Below are 11606 nucleotides of genomic sequence, written 5' to 3'. Positions count from 1 at the left end.
CTACTTTATATGTGCTTTACATGATTTCACTTTATTGTCCATACAAAACATACTATCTGATGAAATATGATGCAGAATTAAAATACAACTTCACTTGTTAATGCGTCAATAAAAATCCAGTACTCCAGTATACTGTATATAATAATGTAATCTTCTGAAAGGAACCATTACTGAATGAATACTTTTGATACATTTACTGAACAAATTTTATGAATGATTACTTGTAATGGAGCATTTTTAAACTGTGGAAAGGGTCTTCCCTAAAACTGTTTCCAGAGTTGGAAAATATTATTGCAAGCTGTAGCATTAATATTTCCCATAATTGGAACTAAAGGCCCCAAACCATGAAAAACAGCCTCAGGGTTGTCCACGCACTGTATGCCACATTTGTTCATTTGCCACTGTGGCCAGTTGTCAAGAGTTAATTATATTCCATATGTTCATCATAGACAGATAACCGGAATGATTTAACACAGTGTGATTATTTTATGATGATTTTATTTCACAGGCATAGCAAAAACATAAGCCTTTAGAATTCCTATCAAAAACAGGTCATTGACATTCTTTACAGAAGTACAGAATAGCGTTCCTCACTTTGAGGCAACATGAGAAAACAACACATGCTGCTTTAATAAAACATTTGTCACTGCTACAATAAGTAGCATGTATGGAGCGTAGTGCATTGCACTTTTACACTAGGATAAAGAAAGAGCATTCAGTCTGCTACGTGTTCAAGACTTCATCAGATTGAATCACTTTTTAATGCTTAGAATAAAGAGTTTGTTTGTGAATGTGAACAAGCAAGGGGAACAGTTTAATTTGTAATAATATGAATTCACAGTCAACTTTATGAAAAGTAGAAATTTTTTCTTTTTTCAGTTTTCACTTTGTCTGGGATGAGAACTCAAATATGGGCCCAGTTTGACTCCTAACCTCAAAAAATGAGTCTTTCTAGTAGGAGATGTGGCTGCTCCTGTAACTCTGGATGAGAGAAATCAGTTCGGACATGTCTGAAACATGCGGGTTAGTATTCATGACTTGCTCCACCGCGCTCTGAGGGTAGAGCGTGCTCAGCAGGATCCTCTGGCTCTTCCTCTGCTCGCTGGATGGGCTCTTGTCCCGGCTGCTCAGCCTGGCGTCAGAGAGACTGTTCTGCACCCACGGGTCCCTGGGCAAGCTGAGGCTCTGTCTGTGGGTGCGCTGTCCGAAGTACTGCTTCTCTGAAAAATGAGAGTGATGGTCCCTGTTATGTGGAGGCAGAGCTGGGCAGGAGCTCCATGCTGGGTTGTGAGGGGGCACCCTGGTATGTTGGTGATTACACCTGCACTGGGTGCACATGTGATGCTCGCAGGACACCGAGCCGTTCCGAGAAGGGTAGTAACTTCCTCCACCCAGGACGGGCCTCTGGTTGTTCCCACCGTACGACCCTGAGAAGGAGTAGTCGTCGTGGCTCAGGCCGTAGCTGGCCACCCCGCTGCTGTAGCTGTGGGGAGGCATCTCCATGCTGTAAGGCACATCCTGGATGTAGAGCCTAGACATGCTGCTGTCCAGGGAACTGAAGGCTTCGTCCACATCCGGACTCGAGCAGTGACGGAGGCTCGTGTTTTGATGTATTCTTGGGCTGCCGGTGTCTCTCTGATAGATGAACTGCTCGCTGGGTGATGCCCTGTGGGACTGGTCCTCTATGCTGAGTGGAGGGGGGGTGGATGAGGAGTATCTGTGGTCCGGCTGATACACGGGAGGGCAGCAGTGTGTGTCCTGCAGGTTCGATTTGTGCGAGAAGGTCTTGGCTTTGTCTCTCTGGGCCCTCAGTTCATCAGCCACAGATAGTTGTGATTGGTTGGCCCGCTCTGGGTGGTAGAATTTGCACTTCACTCCATAAGTGCACTTCTTTCCTGAAAGAAAGAAATAAGAGGTTATGTAGGCTTTCAAAACAACAGCACCACAGCTGTAAACCTGTATCTCCTCAAGAGACTGTCAACAGTGAATGTGTGTGTCTGAGTGTGCTTCCAGTCTGCAGTACTGTAAACACACTTAGCTTTGCAAATAAATTAGCTGTAACCTCTAGCTTTCTATTAGGGCTCTATGTAGGGATCCAGTTCCCTGGCTTGCTGTTTGGTCCCAGCTCCAACAGTGTCAGCTGGGTGTTAATGCACTGCAGCCTCTCTCAGGGCCAATCACTGACTGACAGGCAGGCAAATGAATCACTCCTCAGCTAATCTCTCTGTGACAGATCGGTGGCCTTCCACAAGTTTCACATGCTGGAGGCAGGAGTCACCATGGAATAAGAAAGGACGAGGACAACCAGTGCCCCCTGCTGGACCCATTTGTCCACTGAGCGAGTACAAGGTAGGTTTGAGGAAAGGTTCAGCAATGCTGCCTAAATATGTTTTGAATTTGAAAGGGATGTTTTCAGAAGTTTTTACAGTAATTTTAACCTTATGACCAAATGAGAGAACAGAGATTTTCTCACGGTCTGTAGCACAGCTATGACCAGTTGTCTTTTGAAATCTAGAAACTCCAATTTGGGTGATATTTCAGTACTTCATACTTCCTCTATGCACTGAGAAACATTTTGGTCTTATGAAATCTCTAAACCAGTTGAATAATCTCAAAAACACACAGAGGTCAGTATGTTTCTGTCCAGCACTTCCCAGATCTACCCGACAGCCAGAAAGTGTGGTTACCAAAGCTCATGCTATTATGGATTTCTATGGTTTTTATTAGCCACGCATTGGCTTTAGAATGACAATGTTGGTTGGTCCACCACCAACCAACATTGCCTAATGACATTCCCATCAGCCTCAGCTGTACTTTGTGCTTAATGCTATTTAGCAAATGTTAGCATGCTACCAAACTAAACTAAGATGGTGATTATGGTAAAAATGATACTTTCTCAGCATGTTCATTGTGAGCAATGAGTGAAAATGTCAAAGACCCTAATGTTGATCACACACTTCATATTACTGAAACTGGTTGAGTAGGTAGCTGTTAAATTCCTCAGATAAGTACAAGGAAATGTAACCTGAGCAGTGCTAGTAGTTGTTTGGTGGAACAGAAATTTCAACCAACCGTAAGGACAGTGCTGCAGCTTGTTGTCTGCAGTCCATGGCTTCTTCCGCAGAAAATCATCGATGGTGGGACCATTTCTACCCAGAGGATCGTCTGGAGGCATGAACCTGCACCAGCAAAGAGACACACTTAGGATCTAGTAACTTTAAATGGAATTTGGGTTAGCTCAAATTTCTGGTGTGACCTGTAAAAATGAACTCTAACCATGTGCACAGCAGAGGTGCATCTTTTACATTTACCCTCCGTCCCTTACAGAATCTGTGCATGCCCCTATATGTTGCCCTGTATGATGACCTAAACTACCATCTGTCTTACTTGTCACTGACGAAGCTGTACATCAGCAGCCTCTCCTCTATGAACTTCTTCCACTGGGGATTCTCTGTCTGCAGGTCCCGGTAGTTGTCGTTGGACACGATGATACCGTCCGAGTCGCAGGCCAGTTTGACGATATATCGGTCATCGTAGCACACCACCCTCTTACCATTTACGCAGCGGGATGGTGTGTACACCAGGATCTTCCTCCTCTCCAGCTCATGCAGAATATGTTGATCTGAGAGACACATGAGAACAGAGTTGTTTATCATTTGTTTATCGTTCATTATATGTTTTTATCTTTAGTTGATGCCATAGAAATCACCTAGTGTTTCTTGGGTCTGAAAAAAAAGTATGTTAACTCTTTAATTGTCTTCTCAACCGTTTGGTAGCACACGTTTGAACTGTGAACTTTTGCACTTGGTTGAAGTACAGTTTTACAGGCCTGAAAAAATCCTCCAGGTGGGCTATGATTTTCATAAGCAGACCTTTTCAGGTGGCTTCCTTCCAGAAAGTTAGCATAGTTAGAAAAACCTCTCTTGGCATGGTTATAGTGGAGTTTTAACATTCTTTCATTTAGTTTAGTTTCAAAGGGCTTACTGAATGGAATCATATAAGTTAACACACCCCAAAAAAGTCTGTCCATTTTATAATTTCTTTAACATTTGTCAATTTATAGTAAATGTACTGTTACTAAAAAAATGTTTCAACAAAACTGAATATTGCAATGGAATATAAAGTTTTTTGATAACTTGTTATCAGTATGTTAAATCTAATGTTAGTTCATTGTATATTTGTAGGAATTAGTATAATTTTTCAAACATATTTTAGATGTTTACATAGAAACTATGAAAACGTGATTAATCAGGTAAATTTGGGGTGATACTGCTAATACTGGTAATAATGATGCAAAGTCAAATTTAAGCACTTGTGGACTTTTCCAATTCACTCTGAACACTGATGGTGGTGCAAAAAGGGTGTGTCCACTTTGAAGTGTGTAGGAAATACTTTGTTTTCTTGTGTTTGAATACAAGCCAACAATGGTTCCATCACCCAAAAAACACAGATGAGCAGGTCTGATCTATTACCACAAAGATTGCACCGCATATTATATGACTGGTCAGGGTGCTTGGACCCTGTATGCCTCCTTGCAGGTCTAGTTTCATTAAGAAAAATGAGTCTGTTCTGTTGCTGTCAAGGTTAGAGCTAAATTTAAAGAGACCAGGGATCATGTCCTTGCAGATACAAAACATTTGCTGAGGCAAGTGACCTGCACGTTGCAGTTCATTGTGAGCTTTACAAGCATGTTCATAAAAAGTATTAAACTGCACCTGGCCCTCATAATGCTCCCTTGTAAACTGCTGATGACTGCTTTGAGGAGGGAAACTATTTTTATGTAACTTGACCCAACATGAACAATAGATTGGATTCCAGTTTTGGTGGTTGCACTTCCTCATTGTTAAGAAGTTTCCATGGACTTTGTGATACTTTTTTTTTTTTTTTGCAATGAAACTGGGTCAAATCCATTGGATGGAATCCACTGAAGCCACTGTAAATCCAGTCTGGCTACAGCTACCCTCCATGATGGAGCAGACTGACAGAAAGGATGAAGATAACAGCCAGGACAGAGTGGTGAGAATTTACCAACAGCCATTAGTGCACCATGACATGCCAGAACAGTTATGAAAATAATAGTTTTTGGTGACCGTTTTGGAGATAAGAGATCTTTGCTTAGATTTTTTCCTGCTTATGTTGGCTCTGTACCAACATGTTTTATCAACGATACTCATTGTTGTGGCTTCTATTTTTCTTCAGTTTATTCAAATTAACTTGCTTGTTTTACTCCTGTAAGTGTATAATGCTTCATTTCCTGCTTCATTGTCCTGATTTCGGTGCTGAGCCACAATTACAATTGCAAAATGTTGGTAGCCAATGATATTCCATATCCAAAGGGAATGTTTGCAGATTCAACTTATTAACTCAACTTAAAGCTGCACTTCTCAATATTTATATACGAACAATGGTTCAAATGACTGTGTCGTAGTGGGGAACCCACTAAGAAGTATCATCACACTCTGCAGCTCCCTCAGAGTTAAGATTTTAAACCTCATTTAGCTCACTGTTTTGGTTTAAACTGGTATGTATAATCTGGTTTAGCTCCACAATGAATGGAGTCACTGACTTTGTGAACTAACAAGGTTTTCTTGTCAGTTGCTGAGTTTGTGCTTAAGGTCATTGGGTTCATTGTGTGGCACAACTTTCTGAACCAGAATCTTGTAGCTCTGCAGTCAATGCCACATTTATTGTCTATAAACCAGCTTCAAGTCAAATTGTATTTATTTTATTTTCTTTATGTGAACGAAGTAGGCTGTGAAACTGAATTGCCCTCTGGGATAAATAAAGTTGTCTGAACGTGAATGTGCATCTGAATCAACTGTGTTACGGTGTGATAAAATGTGACATCATAGTTGGGTGTGGTCAGCTGTGAAACAAGCCTTTCAGGAAGAGATGTGCACACAAGCCATCAACTGTCCTAAACAGAAATAACATGGGATGTCTTATATTTGGTAGCATTTCCCTTTAACTGACTGGTACATGCTACCTCAGCACAGTCAAGTGACCTTACCCGTGATGGGGGCCTCAGGCCGCGTCTGCTCCTTCCTCCACAGGGGAACGAACACTGTGATGTCCCGCAGACCTTTGTCCCAGAACCAGTTCACTGCCAGCTGGAGGCCCTGGCATGAAAACACCTTCTTGTCGCCATGACTACAAAGACACAGAGAAAACAACTTCTTCTTTTCTGTTTCTGAGCACGTTATGCACACATCTCTTCTCCCTTTTTCAGGAAGTAGACAGTGTCGCAATGCATGTGCTCAGGGTTCTTTAAAACATGATAACAGAAGCGAAGAACAGACTAACTGTTCACATGCTCTTTGTCCCAAAGAGTCACATTTTGCTCCCTAATTAAACCTAAAATGAAAAACGTAGAATGTTTCCTTTATTTTTATAATATAATAATTCTTTTACAAAAGAGGCAATTTTTCTAAACTGACAAAATTAGTGAAAAATAAGATGTTAATTTTAACCCGACACCAACAATTTCTCTAAACTAACCTTGAAAAGGAACTGAAAAGTGCTTCAATTGTCAAACAAGTGAGGAGTAAGGAACTTGAAATACTTGCATTATAATCATTAGCACCAGCTTGTCTCAGCAGCGCTCGCAAAGTCTAATCTGCTGTGAGTTCTGCTGGTACAAGTTCACTAGACAAACATCTGTTGTCTGAAATCCAAAGCTAAGACTCACATTACCAGGACACACTCCAGAGCCACTGAAGAAGTAAACTGGATGGTTTTGCACAAAGTAGAAAGTGTGTGTGTGTTTGTGTGTGTGAGTGTGTTTGTGTGTTTGTGTGCAGTGGGGGATTCCCCTTCTCTTTGTCAGCAGGAAATGGTGAGACACTTTGCATATAACAGGTACCAAACCAAAGACAAGGCTTGGCTTAGGAGAGTTTATGACTTCTGAATGAATCTCCCTTGCACAACTTAGCTGGAATATCAAAGTTTACTCTGAATGATCTTTCCTTAGCAATTCATACTTGCAGTGTGTAACTTTTTCCTGAATCTAATGAACGAGAATCGTCTGCGAATTAAAAAGAAGTCATGTATGCTGTCACAGATGCACTCCTTGATATGAGTAATGCATGAGCTGGCTTTTGAAACCACCACAGATGCTGAGCAGTGGTTTGGTGAAAACAAACAACCTGGACATTTTTGAAGTATTGTTCGAAGATTGATCCCTCTAAAAAGTACTATGTTGTATGTGGTCTACTCCATACTGTTGACTAGTTTAAAGCAGCAGTCACAGATTTTTTGGCCACTTGGGGGCAGTGCAACACGCTGTAAACAAACTGTTAGCAAACATTTGCCTATTTACACATGCAGTAGACACAGACTAGCATTAGCATTCATTTGGAGTCGTGTTTGTGTCCTCCTGAAGAATGGAAGTCCAATATTCACTTTCATTTTAGCTCTATTTTCCTCTCCACCAACTCCTGAGGGAAATATCTGGCTTTTTAGCTGCTAAATGCTCCACTATGTTCACCAGCTAGCTAGTGCAGGTTTAAGCACTCAAATGCTTCATCTTATATGATCTTATTAAATATTTTGCATGTAAAGCCTCATTTCCAAGAGTAATTAGTAACATCAGCTGTAAAATAGATGTAGTGGAGTTAAATGTAGATGGAAATATTTACCTCCAAAATGTTTAGCAGAGAGGCACAATTCTACAAAATTTTCATGTAAAGTGTTTATCTAAAAATCACGTATGGTATTTTTACTTAGTACAGACACAAAAAGTATTGTCTTCAGCGCACATTGTATAGTATTTTATTTTGATGATTTTTGTGAGAATCTTTCTCTTGCCAACTGTGACAATAATGCATTTGTCAGGTCATATATATAATGAATAAAAGGGGCACACCACCAATTTTACATCATAGTCCATTTACTATGTATCAGTATTAAACAGCCTGTGAAAACAGTTGTGTAATGCCCTCTGTGGCCCTGGAGGAGCTGAGGTAGAAGTCTGACATAATTGTCTGAGTAATCTTGGTTTATCTGACAACAGATCATGTTGAGTTGCATTATGAGACATGTAGGATCCAATGTTTTTTAAGTTTGAAACTTATTACACATCAAAAGTCAGCATATCTCGGCCTCAGTTGCTTTGATTTTAACCATTCTTTTTCAAATCTGTCTCTCGCAAGCTCTTTAACTTTATGGAATCGCAACACTAAATCGCTCAAGTGCCCCTTTAAAATACTGATGAACAGGTGAGGGTTTTAAGATCACAAGGTTGTTCATTCTTTGTCAGCAGTGGCTGGAAAAGAGGTTGGACGCAAGGAAATAGAAAGCAGAGCCTGATAAGTGGCTTCCACCGAGATCTCACTTCTGAGGCTGGACTTAACTTACACTGCCTTACCTGTGAATAATGATGTGACAGTAAATGCTTTAGCCCTCTTCCTCTTTCAACATGCTTCATTTCCTTACAGGAATATGCATTGTGAAAACATCTCTCTTTTGTTTTCCACTTTGAATTCATATCATGCCCTCCACCTACTCTCTAGATTATTTGTTTGAACAAATTTCAACTCAGAACTTCCTTGTTGCCCAATTTAGGACGGGTAAGGTGGCAACGATGAGGTCATACAATGTGGGAATTTCACCTCAGTAAGTGTTAGAAGTCACGCTAGATAAAAGTATTAAATAAACAGCTTGAACGTGTTTGTGAAAAGTGAATGGTGGCAACCTTGAACATGTCACTTTGCCCTTTAGGCATTGTGCAGAGAAGAATATAGGTACATATCATGTTTTCACTTCCCACTTCTTTAAAGAGGAAGTGGACTGCGATCAAATCTACGAACTGAAACACAGATTTGACTCAAATAGAGACACTCGTGTACAGATGGAAATTAAATAAAAACTAAAATAGCCTGGTTATATGTTTATTTTTCTTTTCTCATCATTCAGTTATACACATCATCTATGCTTTTTTACAGCCTCAACCCCCCACTTGCTATCTCTTCCAGGAAGGTAGTGAAAAATGATTTCACTTATTGCCATATAAAGCAATTAGTATGTTATCATTTAAATCATTTTGGCTCGGCCCAAGAATTATGAAATGAAAGTTGGTTGTAAACATAAAACAACTGAGATACAAGACAACTATTATTAAATAGAGATGCAGAGTTGACTCACCTCATTGCCACGTTGCTTCCATCTATAACCACTGGTCTGAAGCCAGCAGTTGGCTCTCTGTCTGTTCCTGGTCTGGGCTGGCTGGGACTGGGGCTGCATCCTCTGGGCACCAGTTTGGGACTGTTTGGGACAGTGTGGCAGGTCTTTATCAGCTCCTCCAGGATGTCATTGGTCTGGGCATCGTGGCGGAGGCTCTCCAGCACCCGCAGAATATCACTCTGAGAGTATCCCAGCTTGAGAAAACGCTCCACTTTGGCGTGCTGCTGCTGACGGTCCATGGCAGACACTGATAGAGAATCTGGTGTGCGAGCGTGTTTCCTCTCTTCTGTCTTCTCAGGACTGTCTGGCTGGGGAATCCTCCTCGCCTCCTTATTCTGGTTCATCAGCGTCTCCACGGCAACACTCTGTGTTTTGGAACAGTTGACAGGTGTCAAAAGATGATGGAGGCAGAGGCAACCTCTGTAACTCACTGTAAACACAGGAAGCCAGCTGCGGTCTGACAGGGGTTTTCGGACAAATCAATTGTGGTTTGGTGTGCACTGATAGCATCTGCTCTTGTTACCACAACCTCATGACTGCAAACGTAAGCAAAAATACTGATGACGTCATGCTGGTTAAGAAAGCCCCTGTCACACACATTAAGAGAGGAAGCTAAGGGTCTTCGCTGATCTCTGGTCTAATTTTACCTCCAGAGTTATTGAGGTCAGTTACCAAAACAAAAATGTGAATGGAACTGATGTGAGCGTGGGTATTAATGCCTCACCCCATTCCACACATATTTTATTACACTTTCTGGAAACCCCCTGAGCTTCATGACCAAAGAAAGATCACACTGATGTATTTGAGAGTGAAGACTGTTGAATGACTCAACCCACTTCTTCCACTCTTCCTCCCAACCCACAAAGCAGAGCTATTCTGAGTGCAAACTTTGAACAAACTTGTCACACGGTGAGAAACATCTGAAACAATGAAAACACAAAACCACCATAACGAACACTCGGTGGGCGTGTCAAATCTTTAAAAAAAGCCCATCGTAAAGAAAGTCCTGAATTGAACTCCTTCATCATTTACAGACAAAACATATCCATCATACTTTGAATCCTTTTTCTTTGGACAGACTTTTTGATGCTTGTCACGCAAGGTGGATTGATGAGGTCTTTTCATGTGTCAACTTGACATTTGAAGAATGAGGAAAATTATGAAAGATGTGATGCAAACAGTGTCATGTCCTACAAAGCTCTAACAATTAAACATCTTATATAAAAGAGTAAAAAAAAAGAAAAGACACTGGCACTTGGCTTTATAGTTGAAGATGTTTTTATGTGAGACTCTGCAAGGGGCTTGGCTTTGCACAGGCTTGCTACAACCTGCACCAAACCACATCCTTTGCCGTTGAGTTGAAAATCAGTTAATCTGCAAGGAGTCATTTTTTCTCCTCAAAATGTCTTATCTCTGCTTGTTTTCCCTCACACCTACAAACTCCATCAACCCTTGCTCTTTGCAACGCTATCTGACCCTGACACCTATTGTACTTGTATCTCACAATCAGACATGACATGCCTCAACAAGACGAGACTGCAGGCAACTTTTCTGGCTGAGAATTTACAATTAACATAAACAGAAGTGCTACTTTGACTGAAGTTGTCTGTCTCATTCTGTACTTACACATTCAGCAAGATCGGAGCATTGGATCGGAGTCCCTCAGGATCGCTGTCTCTCGGTGTGAGTGTGAGTGTGAGCTGCTTCAGTCAGTCACTCTGACAAGCAGACCGGTCTGTGCGAAGCCGCTCTTATTACTCATAGGAGGAAGCGACTGCTCACTGCTGAGAAAAAAAAGAAAGAAAAAAAAAAAGCTTCTCTGACCAGCAAGGAAGAGAACACTCTGTAAATTTGTAATCACTTCCTTGTCAGGAGTCAGGGTTGATATGGGAGCCTGAGGGATTCGTTTCCCTGTCTGTCCTATTTTATTGAGCTCTTCCTGGTAAATTCTAGCTGACTGTCTGTGACAAAGCAGTGTAGAGCACCAGGAAGCCTGCAAGGGTTATACTGAGGGATCAAACTGGTTTCATCTGTATTTTACATATTGATGTTTTTTTAAAGGGTAAAAGTATTGTGGAATTTCTAACATCAAATATGTGTGTTGGGTCTCTTTAAAGAGGATATTTTTTAATTAGTATGAGACTCAGAGGAGAGTTTAAACATGTCATGATGGTCTGATTGTTGTTTTACATGTTTTTCTACCATGAAAAAAACCCCATTTGGGTCAAACATTTTCAGATGTTCACTGTCAATTTATTGACAATCTCCAGCTTCAGACAGAAAACATAAAACATAATATGACATAGCATATCTGTCATATTATTAAATTAGTCTGAGATCCAGTGGAGAGTTTAAGTTTGCCATGATGATCTATGTATTTGCTGTGTTACAGGCCTCTCCACTATGACAGAAATACCAGAAATGTA

General features: G+C 41.0%; 1 protein-coding gene across 1 annotated transcript; it reads right to left on the bottom strand.

The window, feature by feature from the left end:
* Positions 1 to 478: 478 nt before the first annotated feature.
* Positions 479 to 11116, bottom strand: LOC121882850 (probable ribonuclease ZC3H12D). Its single transcript, XM_042391311.1, has 6 exons — positions 10807 to 11116; positions 9142 to 9545; positions 6011 to 6150; positions 3388 to 3622; positions 3073 to 3179; positions 479 to 1895 (listed from the first exon to the last, which is right to left on the bottom strand). Exons 2-6 carry the CDS (start codon positions 9522 to 9524, stop codon positions 952 to 954), a joined length of 1809 nt encoding a protein of 602 aa, XP_042247245.1. The 5' UTR covers positions 9525 to 9545; positions 10807 to 11116; the 3' UTR covers positions 479 to 951.
* Between the last annotated feature and the right edge of the window lie 490 nt (positions 11117 to 11606).

Source organism: Thunnus maccoyii, chromosome 17, assembly GCF_910596095.1.
Source record: "Thunnus maccoyii chromosome 17, fThuMac1.1, whole genome shotgun sequence".
NCBI classification, from domain to species: domain Eukaryota; kingdom Metazoa; phylum Chordata; class Actinopteri; order Scombriformes; family Scombridae; genus Thunnus; species Thunnus maccoyii.
Note: the sequence above shows the minus strand (reverse complement) of the source record. Positions and strands in the feature narration are given on the sequence as shown.